The 25,283-nt window shown below is 33.6% G+C and overlaps 2 protein-coding genes across 2 annotated transcripts; one reads left to right on the forward strand and one right to left on the reverse strand.

Annotated features, from left to right (window-relative positions):
- The first annotated feature begins 1,781 nt into the window (after window positions 1–1,781).
- Window positions 1,782–2,393, forward strand: LOC133288318 (zinc finger protein 1-like). The gene has a single exon (XM_061486048.1). It carries the CDS (start codon window positions 1,782–1,784, stop codon window positions 2,391–2,393), a length of 612 nt encoding a protein of 203 aa, XP_061342032.1.
- A 1,592-nt stretch (window positions 2,394–3,985) lies between these two features.
- On the reverse strand, window positions 3,986–13,967 carry LOC133288319 (receptor-like protein EIX2). Its single transcript, XM_061486049.1, is given in 6 exon segments — window positions 3,986–6,940; window positions 8,135–8,255; window positions 12,425–12,486; window positions 13,052–13,107; window positions 13,110–13,528; window positions 13,912–13,967. Coding segments are annotated over 6 exon segments (3,669 nt in total).
- Window positions 13,968–25,283: the final 11,316 nt, after the last annotated feature.

The following is a 25,283-nucleotide window of genomic DNA, read 5'->3' on the forward strand; positions in this document are numbered from 1 at the left end:
GAATGAGAATAAATTTAAAAAATAAACTAGGATCTAATCAATAATTTAATTAATAGAGTATGAACAGACATATTAGGCTTAACCAAACTAGGATCTAATCAATAATTGACATGGAGATTCCTTAAATTAATTAATATCAAGTTTCTAGATGTATCAATCCTCTTTATTTCTTACGACTCAATTGATTTAATTTATTAATGAAATAAACTTTATGAAAGTCTTAAATGAGAATAAATTTAAAAAATACTGTAAAAACTAAGAAACAGAGTACGAAGGGCATATTAGGCCACTCAGAATTTAACCTAACTAGAATCTAATCAATAATTGATATGGAGATTCCTTAAGTTAATAATTATCTATGTTTCTTGATATATTAATTCTCTTTGTTACTTACAACTCAATTAATTTCTTAATTTAATTTTTTAAAATAAAATAACGATTTAAAAAGTCTCACAATAGATTAAAAATAACCATTAATCTCTATTCTCAGAGAATTAACTAGTACAATATTTTTTATATATAAATTTTCAATATATATATAAGGCTTAACAATTTTCAAGCTGCTTGAGATAATATTATCTCTGACTATTAAATCATAACTGTACAAAGATAGATTAATGGTGATAAAGGAAGAGAGAGAAAAAGAGAATCATAACCCTTCAAATGTGAATCCATTAATATATGGAAATAAATAAATAAAACGACGTAGTTTTGGAGTGACCGGAGATAAACTTATCTCAAGCTACTTGATAAATGTTTTTCCCATATATATATATATATATATATATATATATATATATATATATAGGAAAATATTTCTCAAGTTGCTTGAGATAATATTACTCTGGCTACTAAATCATAATCATACAAAGATAGATCAGTGGTGATAAAGGAAGATAGAAAAAAAGAGAATCATAATCATTCAAAGGTGAATCAATTAATATAAGAGAATAAATAAACAAAACGACGTAGTTTTAAATGGTCAAAGATAAATATATCTCAAACAGCTTTAAAAATATTTTTCTCATATATATATATATATATATATATTATATATACCTCAACCAATTAATTTATAAATAGAAAATTCAAAGAGCAATCCGGACAGTAATCAACACTCAATTGAATAAATAAAAAGAAAAAAGTGTAAATTAATAAAAATCTAATATATCATTATTCATATCAGCTAGAAAATTTAAATATCATGATTAAGGGAAGAAGAAAATAAAATAATAAAATAAATCCATTCTTATATGTTGCATATCCCTTGCTTAGAGCGGGCGTGATTAGGATTTTATTGCATTCTTGAAGAAAATGCAACTGATTCGTTCTTGATTATGTTTTGATTTCAAATAATTAATCTTTTAGATTTGGGTTAATTAATTCAGTTTTAAATAAGTTATATTTTTTAAGTGTATCTTTAAAAGTTACGTAAATAATTTTAAATCTTGAAGATTAAAATAAGAGCATAAAAAAATATCTCATTATTTCAGGTAATAAAAATTGAGGGAACAATATCTGATATAAGATAGAATAATGTTCTGAAGTCATAGATAACTTAGAAGGAAAATTTGGTAATATAATAAGGAAAAACTGCAAAATCAAAGGAAAATTTGGTGATAAAATAAGAAAAATTTACAAAATCATCATAATCCCTAAAATTATTTGTTCACTTCATTACAAGGTACGAAGGAATTTCTATATAAGTCGTTTACCATCACAAGTGATGCATTACAAGAATCATTGAGGCAACAATGCATTCTGCTACTGATCAATTTTCGATGACGTTTGGAAGTATAACTAGGCAAGTTAAAGAAGAGGAAGACAATGAAACAAATAGCAATCATGAAAATCACCATGCTACAACATCAAGTCATGCAAGTGTGAAAAAAATGTATCCTTGCAAGTTTTGTAATAAGAAGTTCAGCACTGGAAAAGCTTTGGGTGGGCACCAGAATGCCCATAGAAGGAAGAGAGAAGCAGCAAAAAGAGAAAAGATTCTTAGCATGACGTCTGCTCCTAAAAATTCACTCCCCAATTTTCAATCTCACAGTTTTGGCTTTACTTCACCTTATGTGCAACTCAAAGATGACTCATATCGTAATTCATGGCTAGGGCAACAAATGGTGAATTGTGCACAACCAACCACGCATGGGACAACCTTGATGTCCCACGAATCAAATCAATTTGCTTATTTTTCCATGCAAGGAGGAAAATCACAAAGTTCAGAGCAACAACAACAGTCACAAAGATCTCAGAGTTCTACCGCAAAGGAGATTGATTTCATTAGCAAGCTTGCACATAATAAGAAAATTTCTTATCAAGCAAGCAATTCTTCAAGGAGGCCTCGTAATGAAAATATAGAGGTGATTGATTTGACTCTCAGGCTTTGAAGTCCTCAGGCAGATCTAGATCAATGGAGATAAATTATCTTTAATTTATCAATTGTATTTTTTGGGGGATAAATTAGGATTTTATTTATTTTTTATATTTAATGTTTGTGTTGACGTTCATTTCTTAGTAATTTTTGTCGTATATGTTTAATTTCCTTTATATATATTTCAGTTATTTTTCTTTTCTTTTACATTTGTTTACTTTTCACTTCCATGCATGTTTAATTTAGTATTATTTTTATGGAGTTTATTAGTCTCAAATAATAGGAAAACAAAATTTTGTTCCCGCACACTAAATCAAAAGCGGGACCCACCAAGAAGGAAAAAAAAGAGAGAAAACAGCTCACTTATCAATGTGAGTGTAGGAGAGAGTTTGATTTTACTATTATTTGAGATAAATAAAACCCTATTTTTATATATCAAATATGAAAAGTGAATATTGATTGATTACTTTATATGATTTTATTTAAATTTTAGTAAAATAAATTAATTTGATTGCTAAGTTGGATCCAAGAATGAAGAACACCAACAATGAATGGAATATGAGAGTATAGCCCGTCGTTATAATTCGACTAAGAAAACAGAGAATGAATTAATACTCTTAACAAAGAAACAGACCCCTTCGGCGATCGATGGTCATGAAAAGCGTTATTGTTAAAAAATAAAAGGAACATGAAATGGCATCCAATTAGACTCAATGACTCACACGATTCAGGTTTTCTGAGTAATGAAGAAGTTTCATGGCAGAATATGCAGAATCCAAAATAAAGTTGATGCCAGCCAAGTGCTGAATGTGGTAAAAACTTTTTCTCTTAATTACCCTTCGGGATTAGAAGAAAGGATTAAGATTTAGGCAAAAGTTCCACGCACCATTTTCTCTCAGCTTTGAACGACAACAACTACCTACCAATACTTTGAAATCAAATTCTTGAATATTTGCCACCATTTATTCCCAATATTCTGAAGAATCTCTCTTTTACAGTGCGTTGTCATTCTCTGCAGCTATTGTGGTCTTATGGTCTTAACTTGCAACCTACTCTACTCATGTGTAATATGAATACTTTAATATTTAAATTTCTATATATAGTACAAGGATTCCCGATTGTATGTAGAAAAGCTGCTTTGTTAGACAAGGAGAAAAGACATACATAGTGGATTACTAATACTTAACATGATAAAACATAATCAAACCACACTTGATAGATTTTATTTGGTACAAATACATATTATAGATTTATTCTTCATCAGTAGTACACATCTTGGTGCAAAGCAGCCTCTCAGTCACAGACACGGGTGCCATGTATGTCCTGCAAAATAGAATACAACGAAACATAAAAAGGTCTCCAAAATTTCATGAGCAGTGGTAGGAGACAAGCTTGCCTGCGGTTGCAAATTGCAAGAAGTTTTGTTTATCTACTTATCAAATTTTATAATAATGTATTGAAATCGATTCTTGTTACTGATAGTCCATTTTTTATGTCAATTATAACGGTGAATTCTAATTGGAGCTGGCACTTCTGAGTGTGAAAATAATTAACAAATGAGATGAGAGTATGAAAGAACACAAGTAGTTACCTCACACTAAGACACGTTCAGTGTGCGTTGCACGTGTAGATTCTGCCAATCAAAGTGTTCAAGAATATGGAGTAGGTGTTTCTCCAGGATTGTATTAGCAGTATTGACCCTATGAAGCCACAGAAACCTGTGAAGAATCCCATCCCCATGCTCATGTACAATGCTTCCATGAAAACTGAATTATCATCCCTCTCAAGTGCTGGTGGTTTCTCTTCTTTTGTTTCTTCATCAGGACATTTTCTGTCAAGTGGTTGTCCACACAGATCGGAATTTCCTTCATAACTTGAGGCATTAAAGCTCTGTAGTTGTGTTCCGACAGGAATCTTTCCACACAGATGATTGTTTGAGAAATCCAACATTGTGAGACGATCAATCTGAGCTAGACTTGAGGGAATTGTTCCTGAAAGATGATTTCTCGACAAATCAAGAAATTCTAGGGACTTGAAGTTTCCAATACTTGAAATGATTTCCCCGCTGAGATTGTTTCTTGATAAATTTAATGAAATCAACCCAAATAAGTGCTCAATTTCTGTTGGTATTTCTCCCGTGAGATGATTGCTCGAGAGATCAATGCTTTTTAAAAACCGATCAGCATTTTTGAAGCCACGATCTACACCTTTCCACATCAAGAATAGGTACAAATCCCAGAATGTTAAATAAGAAACATCTCCGACTTTGTAAAGAATATACCAACGATCGGTTGAGCTGGTAGTGTCCTGAGCCATTGCAGTAAAATTCATTATGCATGTTGGGATTCCTCTTGATAAGTTATTTCGTGAGAGATCCAATACTTGAAGTTTTCTTAGAAAACAGAGATTTGAGGGTAGACTTCCGTAGAGGTAGTTGGATCTAAAGCTTAAGATTATCAATTGTTGTAACCTTTCTCCTATCCACAAAGGTATTGGATCATAGAACTTATTCTCTGCAATGTCCAACAAGACCAATTTGGAGCAATTCTTCAAAGAGGAAGGTAATTGTCCACTCAAACTATTATTTCTTAAAATCAAAGCCTCCATATTAGTAAGGGCACCCATTGAGAAGGGAATATTTCCTGATAATTTGTTATTGCTCAGGTCCAGAAACCGTAACGAGTTTAGATTGCTCCAACAATCAGGCAGCCTACCCGTTAATTCGTTGTTTGATACATCCAAAATTTCCAAAAAGTTAGCTGTGCTTTTGCGGCATACAAATGATGCTAAAGCTGAGAATCTATTATTAGAGAGATGCAGTGCTGATGCTTGCAACAAAAACATGGGAATGGAACCTTGAAATTGATTTGAAGACAAATCTATTTCAGGATTGTAGGTAAGGTTGAGTATCACATTCGGAATCTTGCCCGTGAGATTGTTGTTTGCAAGATCCAGGTAAACTAATGCTTGCAATTTGTCCCAAAACCAGATAGGTAAGGGATCCCCATTCCCGACATTTGAATTTGAGATGTCGAGTGTCTGTAAATGATTTTGAGTCTGGAGCCAATTAGGAATTGTAGAATCCAGTTTGCAAGATTGTAGATACAAATATTGTAATTGGAAAGGTGGAAGCCAGCCACTACTAACCTTCATAGTCAAGTTATCAGACAAGCCTAGGCCTTTCAATTTGGAAAGGTTATTGAAATGGGATTCAGAGACGATACCTTCCAAAGAATTTCCATCCAGGTACAAATACTCTAACTCCGTAAGCAATCCAATGCTTGCTGGTATTTCCCCAATTAACTGATTGTCACTAAGCCATAACCATTGCAAAGATGAGAAAATTGAAAGGTTAGGTAACGTGCCAGAAATTTGATTTCTTGGTAAATACAATTCCTGTAACGAGGATCCAATGCATTCTGAGGAGTTATGAATAAAACTTGAAAGCTCCCCACTCAACCGATTGTCATCAGCCCAGAATGCTTGCAAGGTGCACATATTCCCCATGGATTTTGGGATATTGCCTTCTAGATTGTTGTATGAGAGATATAGATATTCAAGTGAATGCATTCTGTTGCCAAAATCATCGGGAATGGTACCTCTTATGAGGTTTCTGGTAAGGCGGAGCTCTTGAAGATTGGAGCTGAAGTTAAGCACCCAGTGGAATACAGTTGGTGATGTCAAATAATTGTAAGAGAGATCAAGGATAGTAAGAGAAGTGGAAATATTCAAATGGGAATTAGACAGAGGAAGAATATCAGCATCAGAAAGGCCACAATCACTTAGCCGTAATTCTTTAAGGCTCGGAAGCTTACCAAGGAATTGCAGCGAGTGATGAGAAGAATCGTTGAGATTCTGAATTTCACTCAAGTCAAGACTTGTCAAGGAAGGGAGATTTGAAAGCCACTCATTATATGCATGATCTTGGTTGTTAATTCTAAGATTAGAATTGTTACCAAGTCCAAGAGACTGCAACATTGAAAGATTTCCAAGTTGATAAGGGATTGCTCCAACAAGATCGTTGTAGCTAATATCAAGACACCGCAATTGGGAGAGATTTCCAAGTTGATAAGGAATCTCCCCAACATAACCACTGTATGAGAGATTAAGGTATCTCAATTTGCTGAAGGAGCCAAAGAGTTTTGGGATGTGACTACTAGTGTTTAAATAACTGAGGTCCAGATATGTGAGATGTTGCAGCACAGTTATTGAAGGATTGATTTCACCACTCAGATGGTTTGTTTCCGAACCCTGCAGATCAAGCCTTTGAACATAGCCTGTTTCATTGATGCATTGAACTCCCTTCCATTTGCAACAATCTGCATTTGGATCATCCTTCCATGTTGACAGCATGCCACCGTAATCTTGGAGGCCTTGTTTAAACATGAGGAGTGCATTTCTCTCCCTCTCTATGCACTTTGTTTCTCCATCCTTGGTTGCTATGTTGAACCCAAGGATGGAGAACACCAACGATGCATGGAATATCAGAATATAGCCCCTCATTATAATTCCACCAAGAAAATAGAGGATCAGTTTATAATACTCTTGAAAGCTAAACAAACCCTTATATAGAATGGGAAAAGTGTATGTAGTTTTAAAGGATACTTTTTAAGAGAGAGATAAACATAAATGGGTGTGAGTCACATTGAAAATAAATAAAAACAAAAAAATAAAGGTGTAGGCTTTATCTTTTTTTGTCTATCTCTATTTTAAAAGAATATAAGTTTGTGTCATTTAAAATGACACACATTTTTTCCAAAAAAAAAATTATGTTAAAAAATGGCGTATTTTTTTCTTCTCCTTTTTGTTATTCCCTTAACTTTTTTTAAACTTAAATTCTTAGTTGTTTCTTATTTTAATAATGGGTTTAAAGTTTCTAAAGCTACTTTAAATAAGTTTATTTAATGTTAATTAAAATACACAGATAAAAGTGTATCAGACTCATTTTTTTTCCTCTTCTCTTCACATGGGTTCATATGGATCCCGCACATTTTTTCTGTATATTTTGGTGAACATTAGATAAAGTAATTTAAAGTAAGGTTCGCTTTTTCTGCAGTTACTGCAAATAAGTTATCTACAATAAGCCCAATACGACGTCGTTTTGGAGCAGAAATCATGGTATTTTTGTAATTTTAATTTATTTCAGGGTTATAATAGTTTTTATATTTATAATTTTTTAAGATTTCAATACTAAAACGACGTTATTTTGAGAATAAATGCAGATAACTTACCTGCATTAATTTTTTAAGATTTCAATACTAAAACATTTTTCGTAACTTTAGAAAGTTTAAACCATATTTTTTTTCTTTGTGGTAGCATTTTCCACGTTATGCTTTTATCATAATTGTTTATTATTTGTGTTTCATGAAGACAATATTCCTTAGGATATTTTTAAGTCAATATTAGGTGCATCAATATCAACAAGAGAATCTTATGTTTGATTATGACAATAATTTGTGCATTGAATGGATGAACAACGCTTGTATGTGTTATTTTGGACTTTTAGATTTATTCCATAGTTTAGGGCTTTTTGGCCTTTTAGGTTTATTTTCATTTTATTTTGTTATGCCTATTTAAATCATGAAGAACACCATTGTTATTGGGTTATTTTTGGTTAATAAAATTTAGAAAAGAGAAATAGTTTTTTCTGGCAATCCTTGTCTTCATTCTTTTTTTTTGTGTTTAGCCAATTGGTTACTGATTCGCCATTATTTGATAATCAGAGCTCTAGTTGTCACATAAATGGCTGAACTAAACAATGGCAGTTGAGGTCATGGACGACGGGGTTGAGGCGACGATAGTGGTAGAAGGCGTGGTAACACCCTTAACGGCGACGATGAATAACCACACATCTACGCATGAGACGCCATAATTGTAGCTGCAATAGCAGAACAAGATATACGAATTCAGGAGCTAGAACAACTGCTTGCCCTAACATAGTTGGACGAGTCAGATTAAGGAAGGAAGTCTGAAATATTATCTCATGTAGAGGAAAGGAGCAAAAATCCATTCTGGAACCTGGAGCTACAATGACGAAGTCAACCTGGTGAAAAATCATTTTTTGCTAATATTGGGGTGAAGATTGAGATCCCGAAATTCAAAGGCACCATTCATCCATATGAGTTTATCGATTGGTTACACACCGTCAAAAGGGTCTTTGATATTAGAGACTTGGCAGAAGACCAGAAGGTCCTTGTCTATTATGAATCCAAAGAAGATAAGAACAATAAGTATCCATTCTATGATGAGGTCCTTATCTATGATGAATCTGATGAAGAGCAAGATAATGAGAATCCCATTATGGATGCTCCAGTTTATGACGAGTTTCTTATCTACGATAAGTATAATTGGGAGCAAGACGATAAGAATCTAGAGACGAAAGAAATACCTTATAGTGATTTCGGTGGAAAGTCAATTACTAGAAATTCTAATATATCTAACAAAGCTGAAGTTCTATCCAAAGATGCCAATAGAAATGATCCTTCATTCAAGCCGTCTTTAGTTTGCAAACAAAATTATGAACTTGGACACAACGAGCATAACAACCCCATGCTCCATGGAGATAAAGATTTAGCTTTTAGCATAAGTTTAATTGGAGATAGTCAGGGACAATGAGACTTGATTTTACCTCAGACAGAATTTTTCTATGATGGATCGCAGGTGCGACCATTGAACCAAACTATACGCAATAGTCTTTTTTGGTTGTTTATGGATTTTGTCCACCTACTTCTTCGGAACTCGCATTATTTCTAGTCCCCAAGCAGTTTAGTTTAAATAAATGCAAATGAACTTACCAAGTATATCAAAGAATTGCATTCACAAGTCCTGTCCTTAATTAGGAAATTTGATGATATTGTTACAGAAGAGTTGCCACCTAAGTTACCACATGAAAAAATTGATATTGATATTGATGAAGAGATTCGAGGACGAATCTTTTCCTAGCTGAGGAGGATGATGCACCTAAGATTGACTTAGAAATATTCATGTGTTCTTATGTGTGTCATTTTGGGCTTTTTAGGTATATTCTATAGTCTAGGGCTTTTAGGTTTTTTTCATTTTATTTTGTTATACTTATTTAAGGCATGAATAACCCTATTGTTATTAGGTTGGCTTTGGTTAATAAAATTCAAAAAAGATAAATAATACTTTCTTTGTTTTGAGTCTTTCTTTCTATTTAGTCAATGATGTATTGCTTCGGCATTAGATACAATCTCAACTCTCATTGATGGAAAGGAAAAAACAATTAAAAAATAAAAGACTTCAAAACGTTTGGTCTTTTTAAACTCCAAAGTCTTCAAAATTGAAAATAATTGCATCAGTAGTTAACTCAAAAGCAAAATGCGCGTGGAATGGAAAAAGGAAACGGTAAGTGGATTCATCACGACTTTATACAGTTCAAGGTCAAAGGCAAAGGAAATAACATAGTATATAACTTTAGATGTCATGCGGGGAATGATACACTCATGGAATTTTGAAACAAATTGATTATCAATTCAAATAAAAAGAAAATAATTGGATGATTGGATTGACATCTTCGTTAAGCTTGAAAGGAAGCTGAATGAAAAAATCTTTGTTCTTCCATAGAGGATGAAGATGAGAGAATCCCTCATAATTATTTGCACACAAAGACAAAATGCGATTGGCAAATAATGCTCAAGCTCAGAATACTATTTTGAAAAGACTTGATACTAAGTAGAATGGAAAAAGGAAACGGGAAGTGGATTCATCATGACTTTATACAGTGCAAGGTCAAAGGCAAAGGAAACTAACATAGCATATAACTAGAGGACATATGGGGAATGATGTGGTGTTTGATATACGAATTTTTTTTTAATTAGGAAACAAAAATTTCTGGAATATAGTAGGAAATTTTTTTTCCGTATAAATTACGAAAATGTGTTTGGTAGGTTCAAAAGTTTTTCAGAAATATTGGGTTAATTATATTTATGTTATGAAAAAATAAAAATATCATATATCATCTGATATTTTTATTTAAAATTCTGTAGTTAAAATTGAAATGGTGGGGGAAAAAACTTTCCGGGAATATTTTCAGTTTTCTCATATCAAATGTTGGAAAAAAAAATTGTCCCACCCCACTTTCTCAAGATTTCTAAAACAATATCCATACCAAACAGCCCCTACGAAATTTTGAAATAAATTGATCATCAATTCAAATAAAAAGTAATGGCGATTTCTAGGAATATTAAAGGAATGAGAAGTTTTTTTTTTCCTCTAAAAAATGAGAAAATATTAATTTATACCGACATAAATAATTTTGGATTAATATAATTTTATGGTATGAACATTTAATCTAAATTCTAAAGATGAATTTTTTCTAGTGCCAGAGTAATTTTAACATATATCAATGTGAACTAATCACTCAACGAATGAAATAGATTGAAATAAGTTTGTTAATATTTTCACCTCACGCCCGCTTCGATATAATTATTTCCACTTATTTACGGTTTATTTGGATCAACTTTTGAAGAAAAAAATTACATTTTATGTCTTGCTTATTTTGAAAAGGATTTTTTTAAAAGGTAAAACTATATTACATTTAGAGGTAGAATATGAAAAACACTTTTAACTAAATATATTATTTAAATGTTAAAATAAAAAATATATAAAATTACTAAAAAAGACATGTAAAACAAATTTTTGTGGTGAGAGACAGTGGAAGAGGTGGCAGGATGGTGATGGTAGTGGAGGTGAAGTAATAGTGGTGGCGACGATAATGGTTTGGATAGTGATATAATGGTAGTGAGATGGTGGAGGTGATGGCAGCGATGACGAATATGGTGATAATGATGACCAGGGTATGGTGGTGACAAAGATAACAGTGGTAGAGGAGGTGGTGGTAACAATGACGGTAGTGACATCAATGAAGGTGAGATTGGATTTATGATGGTGATTGTGGCGGTAATGACAACAACGATAGATGATGGCGGGAAATGTGAGATTAGTGGACTTGAGGCAAGTTTTAATTTTTTTAAAAATATTTGAGTTTTAACTTTTATTTGTTTAGAAGTAAAAAAATTTAACTTAAAAAAATGCTTTTAGTTTTTTATTTTTTTTAAAGCATACATTCAAAAAGTACTTTATTACGAGAAGATTCAAAAAGTACTTTATTACGAGAAGGACTTCTTCTTTCTTTTCTTTTTTTAAAAAAGATTTTGAAGAAAAACTAGCTCATCTAAACATTTCACGGCTGTTTCCCTCTGACTATTTTGTTTCGACATTCCTGTGTTACTTAGGGTATATTTGGTGCATAGTATAAGATAAGACCTGATAGTATAAGACCTGATTGAATTTTAATACTATTCAGTGTTTGGCACGGTATTGTATAAAATAATATATTGTATAAGATAATATCATCTAGTATTTGGTGATGCACTGTATAATACTATATAGGATAAAAATAAATATTTTTAATAAAAATATCCTTTAATAAAGAATTTATATAATTCTTTAAAAAATGTCATATGATATTAATTTTTATAAAAATTTATTGATCATCCAAAACATAAATTAATTTTTATAAAAATAAAAATATTCAATATTTTAAAAATTAGTATATTGAAAAATTAATTTTTATTTTAATATATTAAAATTAAAATAATATATTAATTTTTGAGAATTACACTGGTCAACGATGTTAATACACCGACCTCTTATCAGGTCTTATCCCTCCCCCTAGGCCAGATTAAGTTATACATCATTTTGATGTATTAAGAGATCATGTTATATAAGCTTATACTATACGATGGTCACAACAACTAAAAATGTCATAATATATAGTATAAACTTATACTATCAGGCCTTATACGTCACACTAAAAAGGCCCTTGTGATCATAACTTGCAACCTACTCATGTGTACACACGTTCGTATGAATGTTTTTATTTTTTATTTTTTTTGTATATAACATAGGAATACTTTAGCACCCAAATTCTATTGATAGTATAAGGAGTCTGCACTGTACATAACCTAAAAAAAAGTTGTTTTTCGTAGAAAGGGAAAAACAAAATACACAGTGGATTACTAATACTTAACATGATACAACATAATCAAATTTAAAGCAGCCTCACAGACACGGGTGCCAAGTAGTTCCTGCAAAATAGAATACGACGAAATATAAGATATCTCCCCTGAGATTGTTCCTTGATAAATTTAATGAGATCAATCCAAATAAGTACTCAATTTCTGTTGGTATTACCCCTCTGAGATGATTGCTTGAGAGATCAATGCTCGTTAGAAGCAACTCCTTGTTGTTGAAGCCACGATATACAGCTTTCCACACCAAAAGTAGGTAGAAATTATAAAAGCTAGCATATCCGTACTAGGAAAAATACGCATGCTGCATTAATTCACTTGTGTTTGTACCATCCTGCGTCATTGCAGCAAACTTCTTTATGCATGTTGGGATTCCTCCTGAGAAGTTATTTAGTGAGAGATCCAAAACTTGAATATTTGTTTAAAGACAGAGATGTGATGGTAGACTTCCATTGAAGTAATTCACTCTTAAGCTTAAGGTCATCAATTGTTGTAAGCTTTCTCGTATCCACGAAGGTATTTGGACCAGACAATTATTTTCTCCTAAATCAAAAAAGGCCAACTTGGAGCATTTCTTCAAGGAGGAAGGTAGTGCTCCAATTAAACTATTATTTCTTTAAACCAAAGCCTCCATATTAACGAGGGAACCCATTGAAGATGGAATATTTCCTGATAATTGTTGTTGCTCATGTCAAGATACTCTAATGGGTTTAGATTATTCCAACAACCAGGAAATTTACCCTGCAATTGATTGTCTAATACATCCAATATTCCCAAAACTTGAGCTGTTCTTTTGCTACATAGAAATGAATCTAAATCTGAAAATTTAATTTTAGAGAGATGCAGTGCTGATGCTTGTGATAAAAACGATGGAATGGGACCTTCAAATTGGTTTGAAGCAGACAAATATAGTTCTGGATTGTAATTGAACTTGAATGGCAAATTTGGAATAGTGCCGGTGATATTGTTGAATGAAATATTCAAGGTGTTCAGAGATTGCAATCTTCCCCAAAACCATTCAGGTATGGGATCCGAATTCCCAACATTTGAAATGTCTAGAATCCGTGAATCATTCTGAGTCTGAAGCCAATCAGGAAAGCTAGAATCCAGTTTCCAAGATGTTAGATACAAAGAATGTATCTGGAAAGGAGGGACTCAACCAGAACTAATTAACCTTGATAGTCAATGAGTTATGTGACATATCTAGGAATTTCTTTTCTTTTTTTCTTTTTCTTTTTGATACATACATATCTAGGAATTTCAATTTGGTGAGATTGGTGAAATGGAACTCAGAGACAACAACACCTTTTAAAATATCATTGCCAATTTAAAGTTTTTGAAAATTGGAGCTCAAGTTAAACAGCCAGTGAAAATGGTTGGCGTTGCCAAATAATTGTAGGAAAGATCAAGGATGCTAAGAGAACTGGAAAATTTCGAATGAGAATCAGTTGAAGGAAGAATATCAGCATCATAAACACCAACAGTGCATGGACCCCGTATGCAATAAAAACACCAACAGTGCGGGTATAGCCCCCCATAATAATTCAACTAATAAAATAAAAAGTAAAATCTTTTTTGGGTTCCTAACAAAAAATATGATCCCTGCTTTAGTCCCGTACAGAAAAAAAATAGTCTCGAGGTCTCTATGAAATTCAAAGTGGACCCATTTTAGTTCTTTCGAGGAACTCATGTAGGTCTTTTTTGAATTTGTGAGGATCACGATTTTAACTTAATGGATTAACTTTGAATTTTTTAAGGACCTCGAAACTAATTTTTTTGTTTGTTGTTGAATATGTTTTTTTGGTGACGATACGAGGTATATCGGTATAATGCTCCTAGATCTAGACAAAACATTTTATATAAGGGTTTTATTATTCTCCTTCAACATAAGATAGGTATCTTATGTTGTAGAGATAAAATGAGTGGGTCCCACCATTACAAGAAAAAACAAAAAAGAAAAAGAAAAAGATGAGGTGCGAAAATTGAAGTGAGAGAGTAGGAGAGAAGTAATCTTATGTAAAAGGAGAGTAATATTTCCCTATATATAATTAAAGAATTATGCGATGACTAGACTTTTGGGAGTAAGACTTCATGTGCCAGTGGAAGACTGACTTCATGTGCCAGTGGAAGACTGAGTAAGAAATACCACTTTGAAGTCTTTGGAGTTTAGAATTGGTAAAAAAGAAGCAATGTGGAGACTTGGGAGTTTAAACTTGGAAAAAGAGAGAATTAGGAGACTCCCCATGTATCTGGTTTTAAAACCATTTCTTGCGCAGTGTACTGTTCATCCACTTTGTACTAAAGTATAGCTCAACAAAAGTCAAAAGCAAAATGCACGAGTGGAATGGGAAAAGGAAACATGAAGCGGATCCAAAAAGGCTCCATGGCTGTTATGATTTAAGTCTTCTAGCTCCTTTTACAAGTCAGAAAATTAAGCGGACAAGAGAACAAGTGACAAGATTCCTTGGAATGGATTAAATGATACAATCAACTATTTTCTATGTTAATGTTCTCTTCACTAGACCAAATATAGAAGATCTATACAGGAAAACAATTTTGGAAATTTTTTAAACATATGGAACATCATAGATGGCACTTCTTGACCGAGGGCCATTCCTTTTTTTGAGACCCTATTTCTAGGGATTTTTTTTTTTTATTCAGTGCAATACATAAAAGCTGACCTAAAACTCAAGTTTATAAATGATGGTAGAGGATAAATTTTTCGGTGTGGAGAAATCATGATTTTCAGAAATATGATGGGAAAATTATTTTTTTGGGAATGGGAATGTTATCGAAAAAATTGTTTGGTAAATTAAAATATTACTTGGATTTTGTTCAAAAAAAAAAGTGTAAATTTTTTCTAATAACATCTGGGATTCAAAAAATATCACCATTTTTATGGTATTCTTGGATACATTTTACAAGAAAAATTGTGCACAACAAAATCCTGAGAAAATCAGATTTTCGAAAAAAAATTCAGAAACCTTATACCTAACATGGGTAAATAGGATTACCACTATCACTTTTCCGGAAATCTCTAAAATATCCCCCTACCAAACACTCCCTAAGAAAAATATAAGAATCATGTTGCAGAAATTTCTGCAACAAAAAAATGTGTATTACGGGTAGTATATAGTTATACATAGTTATACAAGTATAAAAAAAATTAATATTATAACTATATATTACCTGTAATACATAATTATGTACTACCCGTAATACATAGTAATAAGAGATATAAAAAAATAACTATATATTATCTATAATATATATATTTTTTATTTTTTTACAGAATATCCTACAACAAGACATCGGATGAACCCTTTCTCTTATAACTCAAACTTCAAATCAGATTAGTATGGTCCATTAAGATTTCAGATACATGTGGGTATTAAAAAAAACCCTATATATACAGAATTATGATCAACAAATTTTTATTTTTATTTTTATGGACCATTTTGTCATTCCCTTCTTCTAGGATATAGAAGCCAATAGATAGGTAAATTCACATTATGCGAGGAAGATGTGAAGATAACACTTAGGAATAGGACTTCATATATGTGTGGAAGATTTGGAAAAGGATGGCATTTAGACGTCTTTGGAGTTTAGACTCATTGAACCACTTTACATTAATTTTTCCTCGGAGAACTGAGAACATCCGTTCAATCTTATCCGGATTAGAATTAAAAAATAAATAAAAAAATCAACAGACTTCCGCAATTTATGAGGCAAAATGATGATTTTGCAAGTGGAATGGAAGAAGGGTAACTTTTTTCTTTATGGTTTTTTTTTTTTTTAATTTCTTTATGGCTCTTAACCTGTACAGCGTGCTCAAACAATACATATGTATTAAGACAGGGAAATGATCCGTCTTGATTAGTGTATGACTGGTCAAACATAGTGTAATTTGTAAGAATTTGTAAACAAAAAATTTGTAAATATAACATTTTCCATTAAGATATACTTATTTTGTAACCCAAAAAAAAATACTCATTTAGTTCAATATGGTGAGACGTTTAATTATTATTATTCATGTGAAAGGTCTAATTTTACTTGACTGTTCGAGATTCTTGTGTTATTTATGGTTAGGGTTGGCAAAAACGAGTCAACCTGTCGGGTTGGCTTGTAACCCGTCAAAAATGAGCCGGGTTGGATTGGCAAAAATGAGCTGTCAACCCAACCTGAGCCAGCTCGTGAAAAAATGAGTAAACCTGCAGGTCAAACGAGCCAGCTTGCGGTGGTAATGGTGGTGGAGGTGATGACATGGTGGTGGTAATGGTGGTAGCGGCGATGGCAATAGTGGTGATGGCATGGTAGCAGCGGTGGTGGTAATGGTGGCATGGTGGTGACAGTAGTAGCTGCGACGATGGTGGTGGTGACAGCAGTGGTCGCAACGATAGTGGTGATAATAGTAGTGGTGACAGTAGTGGTGGTGAAGGTGACGACATGGTGGTGGTGGCAGTGGCGATTGTGTAGTGGTGGTGGCAGTGGCAATGGCGTGATAATGGTAGTGGTGGTGGCAGCGACAGTGGTGGTAATGGTGGCATAGTGGTAGCGGCGGCGGTAATGGTGGTGGTGGTGATGGTAGTGGCTGCGATGATGGTGATGATGATGACTTGGTGGTGGCCGTGGCGGTGGCATGATAATGGTAGTGGCGGCGGCAATGGTAATGGTGGTGGTAGTGGTAATAGCAGTGTCTACGACGATGATGATGGAGATGACATGGTGGCAGCGGTGGCGACAGCGGCGATGGCGGTAGTAGTGGTGGTGGTGGTTGGTGACGGTAGTAGTAGTGATAATGGTGGTGACAGTGATGTGGTGGTAATGACGATGCTGGTGACGTGGAGGTGGTGGTGGTGGTGGTACGACGATGGTAGCGGTGGTCATGTCGAGATGGTGGTGGCGATGGTGATGATGGCAGTGGTGGGGAGTGTGGTGGGGAGTAATTGAGAGAGATAAGTGTTTCTCATTTTGTATCAAGGAACAAAAAAGCAGAAATTTTTTAATTCTTTTTTCTCTTCCCCCACACAAAAAATAAACTGGTTCATCTCGAGAACAAAAAAATAAACCAATTTTACCAAACGAGTTTTCTATCCATTTCTATTCTCGGGAGCAGAAATTAGAAAAAAAATTGATTCTGGGAAGGTTGTCATGCACACTCATAATTACTAGGAATGTGGTGTGAAAATGAGTTTGGTAGGAAAGTTAAAAAAAAATTATTTGGTAGGCCAAAATATTACCGAAAAAATTGGATTAAGATTACTGAGTCTATGTTTGGTTAAAAATAAAATATTGATGGAAAAGTGGGTTGAAAATACGAAAATAACCTTTTTATTATTTTTGAATCTTTATCTTTATCTTTATCCAACTCCACACATTGCAAATGCAAAAGAATTCTTCATAAGGTACTCTCTTAGCAAAAAAGCGCCAGACAACAACTGCAAATGCAAAAATTAGTACTGGAAATTGCATTCCGTCACCTAGAAAATGCTTCAGAAAAGACATATGCAAAAATATGGATAAGGGTAGTTTGAGCATAAGTCTCAAGCATTCATATATGGATAAGGTATTATGGTCAGATTTTTCGTTGCCTTTTGTCCATTTAGCAGTCTAACTCACAATACCACATTCAAAGTGGTTTTATTGAGCAGTGATTTCTTTCCATTTTACACACAAATGTCAAAGTCTAGGGAAATGTGTTTCCTATCAAAATTTTGTAATATTCTAAACCAAACGTGGAAAACAAAGAATACCTATCTATGATGCCTGGGTATCTCCTAAAAAAACCTCTACCAAACACCACCTTTGATCTTTTCCACTCTTCTTTCTTCTTCCTCGACAGACCTGCACCCTCCATGTTTTTTTTTTCTTCAAATTCTCATCTCCTTGATTACTCATTAAAACACCAAGCTCACTTAACAAAAGTTTACCTTAGGACCTCACTAGTAAAGCCCTAGTATTTATTCACCTTGGTAGGCCATACTTTGTGATATTTTTCGCCTCCAAAGTGGCGGTTAGTCATGGTAGTTAAAATCTCGATTTAAATCTGCGCTTTTACGATTTCACGAATTTTTTTAATCAAAACGATTCCATCAAAATTTCAAACGCTTTTACGTTTTTACGATTTTATTTACGTTAGCATTTTACATTTTACAATTTTTTATCCTCCTTTCGATTTTAGGTAAAATCCCAATTTTAACTACCACGGCGGTTAGTCGGTTACTGTTCACTCAAAAGGGAAAAAGTGATGTTTTCGTGGATTCAAAACTTAGAGATGAACCTTTGCGTAGTGTGGAACTTGTTAGAGTGTTGGGAAATAGCAAATGGTTGCATTGAAGCTTGAAAACATGGTTGATTCTTCAAGTGTGCATTTCGACCAAGAGAAGAAAATGTTGCTTGAAGTCATGCTTGATGTTGGGTGAGGATTGAAAGACAAATACAATATTAATGCTAATGTTACCAAGGTAAGAAACACCAACTTAGTTGTAAATTTTGCTAGGATTCCTTTATGTATGATTTTCGGCCATTTCATGTAAATATGTGTTGGAATTGTGCTTTGAGTTAGTTTGAATGATTGTGAAGATGTCTTAGGTATTATTATGCTAAATGGATTGATTGGTTAGTTGAGGAACTTATAAAAATATGGTGAATGGCCTATGACACCAATTAGGCCATATATGTGGAAAATGAGTGAAAAAGGTTTGGGGTGCGCATGACAACCTTCCCGGAATCAATTCTTTTTTAATTTCTGTTCCCCGGAACGGAAATGGATAGAAAATTCGTTTGGTAAAACCGGTTTATTTTTTTGTTCCCGGGATGAACCAGATTAATTTTTGTGCTGGGGAACAGAAAAAAGAATCAGAAAATTTCTGTTTTTTTGTTCTCGGGCACAAAATGAGAAACACTTATCTCTCTTAATCACTTTCCATCTCTACCATCATCACCACCACCACTATCATCCCAACACGACCACTGCCACCATCGTCGCCGCCATCGTCGTACCACTAGTGCTGTCGTGACCACCCCCACCACCACGATGCCACTGCCACCATCACCACCACCACAACTACCACCGCTGCAACCACCACCAACTGTCACCGTCACCGTCACCACCACCATCACCACTACCACCATCATCGCAACCACTGCCACCACCGTCACCATCGGCATCACCACGCCAGTGTCACTGCCACCACTACCATCGCCACCACTACCACCACCGCTACCATCACTGTCACCAACCACCACTATCATTGTTGCAGCCACCATCGACACTGTCATCGCTGTCGCCACCAACCACCACCACCATCGTCACTACCACCACCATCGCCACCATTACATCACCCCGCCACTACCACCACTGTCGCCGCCACCATCACCACCACCACTATCACCCACCGCCACCGCCGCAGCCAATGCTACCACCACTACCATCTCCATGATGCCATCACAACCACAACCACAATGCCACCGCTACCATTGTCGCGGCCACCAATGTCACAACCACCATTATCACAGCCACTGCTGTCACCTCCACCACCACTACCATGCCACTGCTACCATTGTCGCCGCCACCAATGTCACACCCACCATTGTTGCAGCCACTGCTGTCACCTCCACCACCACTACCGCCACCATTACCATCACCACCACTATCATTACTGCAGCCACCACCGCCACCACCATCGTCACAACCACTACTGTCACCACCACCATCATCGTCACCATTACACCACCACCGCCACCACCACTGTCACCTACCACCACCTGCAGCCACTGCCACCACCACCACTATCTCCATGATGCCATCACAACCACCGCTACCATGCCACCGCTACCATTGTCGCCGCCACCAATGCCACCAACCACCATCCCCCCACCATTGTCGCAGCCATTGCCGTCACCACTACCACCGCCATCGTCGTAGCCACTGTCATCACAACCAGCACCACTATCATCACCACGTCACTGCCACAACCACCGCCGTGCCGCCGCCGCCACCACCATCATGCCACCCCCCGCCACCACCACCACAACCAAACCATATGAAAAGGAAAGTGATGATCCAAATTTTTTTATATTTAATAGGAATTATTTTTTATTATATTATTTGTTGTGTTATCAAACACAATTCTCATTCTTGGAATACAAATAGAATATGTTATCAAACACATTTTTTTCTCAGAAACTGTTTCAAGGAACAGAAATAGAAAAGAATTGTTTCTTTTCAGAAACAGTGCTAGGGAATAGAATGATTGTCATGCACACCCTTGATAACTCTATTTTGGTAATGGTTAGTGTACCTTGGTTGACGAAGCATATAAGGGATGCAATTATAGGCCTTAGAAAGCATAAAAACTCCATTGACCCTTTGTATGTATATTTCGGCCATTGTAGGGTAATTGATGTAGAAAAATTGGTGAAATGGTAATTGATACCTAGGAGGTATTCTTATATCATCTCAAGTGTACGAAAGTGTAAAGAACCAAGTTATTCGCTTGGTTTAGGAAGAAATGACATTATGTGGTCCTATTTGATAATTAGAAAATAATTAGTTATGACTTGTGTTTTGACATATATTGGCATGAAAATATGTTAAGGGATGTTGTGACATGAATGAAATGGTATTAAACCAATTTGAATGTCATATACAAAAAATTAAGGAATCATTAAAGTACGTAACACTTGAAATGTGACTTATATGGTGTTGATTGATATTGATTCCTAATCTAGGTTTGAGCCTAGAGATATTGAATTAAAAGATCAAGTATTGGAAGGAGGTACACTTAAATTGAATAGTCAAAATCTTAAATAATAGTATTTTGAATGGAAAAAGTTATATTTACAAAAAATTTATTTACAAACTATACTATTTATTAAGGATAGTACATTTCAGCACACAATGTACTACCCCTAATACATAGTATAGTTTGTAAAAACAAAAAAAAAACCTTGTAAATACAACCCTTCCATTTTGAAAATCAAATCAAATGATGAGTGAAAAGCATTTAGCCCAATAGCCTAAACAGCGCTACAGCAATTGCGTCTTGCGCTATTGGTATTGTGAACCGTAAAAGAAATATCCACTTTAGCCGTAAACCAATATCCTAAACCCAATTTACAAAAAAAAAAAAAAAAAAAAAAATATCCTAAACCCACCCACCAAAGAATGCTTAGACAGTAACATCCACTGGCGTTTGAAAAACATTCATCTACAATAGCCTAAACAATAACCCATTAGTTCCCTTTATGAATGAAAAAAAGGTGGGATCGTACGCATGATCCCAACGATGTTACGGAGATTATGATTTTAGGAACGATTTAAATCTCGATTTTAACAACATTGTCTCGTTGACTCTGTATCTCCGATCGAGTTAATAATCGCTCCAAGTAAAATAACATTGGTTGGCCTACGTTGCAGTTAGGGGTGTAAATGGGCCAAGCCAGCCTACAGGGGCCTATGACCTGGCCTACGAAAAGCCTGGCTTGTCCTGGCCTACGAGGTAAGAAGAGTAGGTTAAGGCTTGTATATGAGCCTTGTTTCTAACAAGGCCGTAGGCTAAACATAAAATGCCTGGCCTTTTAGCCTGTAGGCCGGCCTGCTTAATATTTAAATAAAAAAAAATATTTTATATATTTATTTATTTATTCTAAAAGTTAGATAACCTAATTGTTTTTGTTTTAGTATGCCAAGAAAAATTCAATCTTTGTTGTCATGAATTTTATAATATGTGTTCTTGTTAAAAAATCTGTTGTAGAATTTTAATAATTTGGACACATGCTAGAAATATTGTTTAATGAATAAGATATTTCATTTTTTTTAAATTTAATATGCAATATGGTAGGCCTAAAAGGCCTCATAGGCCATGTAGGCTTTTTATTTTTTAATAACAGAGCAGGCTTGGCCTTTAAACTAAGCCTTTGATAGGCTCATAGGCCAGATAGACTCAACATTTTTGTGTGTAGGCCTAGGCCAGGAAGGCCAAAGCCTGCCCTGCCCTGGCCTATTTACACCCCTAGTTGCAGTGACACGTGACACGGGACATGACACGACACGACATTCTGATATGTTAATGCTTAAAAATGTTAGATTTTGACACGTAGGACACGTTTTGATATTAAATAATATTTATAATATATATAATATAATTTATATTTAATATATATAGCAGCCCATAATAATCATATAACCAATCAAATATTTAAATTTCATAACATAAATATAAGGGGTAGGATATTGTAACAACCAACTAGTGTTACTACCAATCAATTTCACCGTTAGATCGTTATCTTGATCCAACAGTTATATTTATTCCCATCTTTGTATGATTATGATTCTCTATATTTAATAATTTATATTTATTTTCACCTTTATATGGTTATGATTTCTCATATTTAATGCTTTCACATTAAATATGGTAAATCATAACCATACAAGGATGAAAATAAATATAACCGCTGGATCAACATAATCGATCTAGCGGTGAAATTGATTGATAGTAACATGGGTAATAACACTAGTTGGTTGTTACAATATCTTTTCTCTAAATATAAATCAAAAATAATAGTTGATTGAAACTATTCATTTCAAAAGAAAAATCTGAAATTTTATTTTGAAACTTTTGTTGTCGAAGCCTTACAAATTTTAATTAGAAATACTAAAAAGTAAAAATTTATTTCTTTATTTATTTTGAAAAGGTGCTTGTGTGAAGTAAAGTTCCATCAGATTTCCACTCTTAGGGTCATGTCACGTGACATTGACTATTCGATTTGAAAATGACGTGTCGAAGCAATTTAATGGTTTTGCTGCTCTTTTCTTCTAATCTCTGAAAAATCCACATAAGAAAGCAAAACAAGTTTTGAAGCGTTAGAGAGAGAGAGAGAGAGAGAGAAGTTGTTGATCGAAATCAATGGCGTCGATGGAGAAGCAAGAAGGTAGTGGCAGCGAGAAACCAGCAAAGAGAAAGCCTGCGTTCACGAAATTTGATCAACTGAAACCGGGAATCAATGGCCACACCTTGGTCGCGAAGGTGTTATCTTCTTCAACACTGTCTTGCAGAAAGGGAAGATCCTCCTTTTCCCAAAACCTTCGACTCACTCTCATCGCAGAGTGCCTCATCGATAACGACACATGCACCATCATCTTCACCACTCGCAATGAACAAGGTCGCACAATCGCCACCAAGGTGTTAAATGAGTGATTGTGATCAAATAACGAGAACACTTTTTCACTTGTTAGAGAATCCAAATATATATAAGATACAACTCGGTTATTAGGTTCCTAAGCCATGCTTTCTAAAGTTGGCCAGCGACTTCATTTTTAAAAATGCATTTTAATAAAGGGATTGATGTTTATACTTTTAAAGGATATATAATTATGTTATTTTAAGATAGAATGAGATATACAATGAAAATCATATGGGGAGAAAGTGAAAGATTTTTTTTTAATTTAAATTTTAAAATAAAAATATTAGTTTTCACTATTATCTTCCTTTAAAAGGATAAATATTTTTTTTTAATAAATTCAAATTTTCTCTATTTACTACACCAGCCAGGCCGAAGACAGAGCAAATTATAGGCCAGACTATTGACCCGTTTACATCAAATTAAAATTAATACATTCATAACCTATGAATTAATAAGTATCTAATGCATATGATAATCACTTTTTATGGATGAATATATACTCAGTCATTTAAAATTATTTTTTAAATCATTTAAATTATGAGAGATAAGAACCAGAGATATTATAATATTTCATTGAAAATTATTTTAGGATTGAGAATTAATAATAAAATAATTTATAAAAAAATTAACTTCGTAAAAGTCTTGAATGAGAATAAATTTAAAAAATAACAAAAACTAAGAAGTAGAGTATGAACAGACATATTTGGCTTAACCAAACTAGGATCTAATCAATAATTGATATGGAGATTCCGTAAATTAATTAATATCAAGTTTCTTGATGTATCATTCCTCTTTATTTCTTACGACTCAATTAATTTAGTTTATTAAAAAAATAAACTTTGTGAAAGTCTTAAATAAGAATAAATTTAAAAGCTACAGTAAAAACTAAGAAATAGAGTATGAACGGGCATATTAAGCCACTCTGAATTTTAACCTAACTAGAATCTAATCAATAATTGATATGGAGATTCCTTAAATTAATAAGTATCTAAGTTTATTGATATATCGATTCTCTTTCTTACTTACAACTCAATTAATTTCTTAATTTAATTTTTTAAAATAAAATAACGATTTAAAAAGTCTCACAATAGGTCAAACATAACCTTTAATCTATATTCTCAGAGAATTAATGAGTACAATATTTTTTATATTTAAATTTTCAAAATTTATATATAACTAAACCAATTAATTTATGAATAGAAAATTCAAAGAGCAATGCAGACAGTAATCAAAACTATATTGAATAAATAAAAAGAAAATAAGTGTAAATTAATAAAAATCTAAATATATATCATTATTCATATCAGCTAGAAAATGTAATATATCATGATTTACGGAAGAAGAAAAAAATTATATAATTAATCCATTCTTATTTGTTGCATATCTTTTGCTTAGAGCTGTCATGTCATGATTAGGATTTTGTTGCATTCTTGAAAAAATGCAACTGATTCATTCTTGATTATGTTTTGATTTCAAATAATCTGTTGCATTTGGGTTAATTAATTCAGTTTTAAATAAATTATATTTTTTTAAGTTTATCTTTAAAAGTTACGTAAACTAATTTTAAATCTTCAAGATTAAAATAAGAGCATAAAAAACATATCATTATTTCAGGTAATAAAAATTGACGGAACAATATCTGATATAAGATGAAATAATGTTTCGAT

Source organism: Gastrolobium bilobum, unplaced genomic scaffold, assembly GCF_033153095.1.
Source record: "Gastrolobium bilobum isolate Gb01-03AN ecotype WA unplaced genomic scaffold, APGP_CSIRO_Gbil_v1 utg2831, whole genome shotgun sequence".
Taxonomy (NCBI): domain Eukaryota; kingdom Viridiplantae; phylum Streptophyta; class Magnoliopsida; order Fabales; family Fabaceae; genus Gastrolobium; species Gastrolobium bilobum.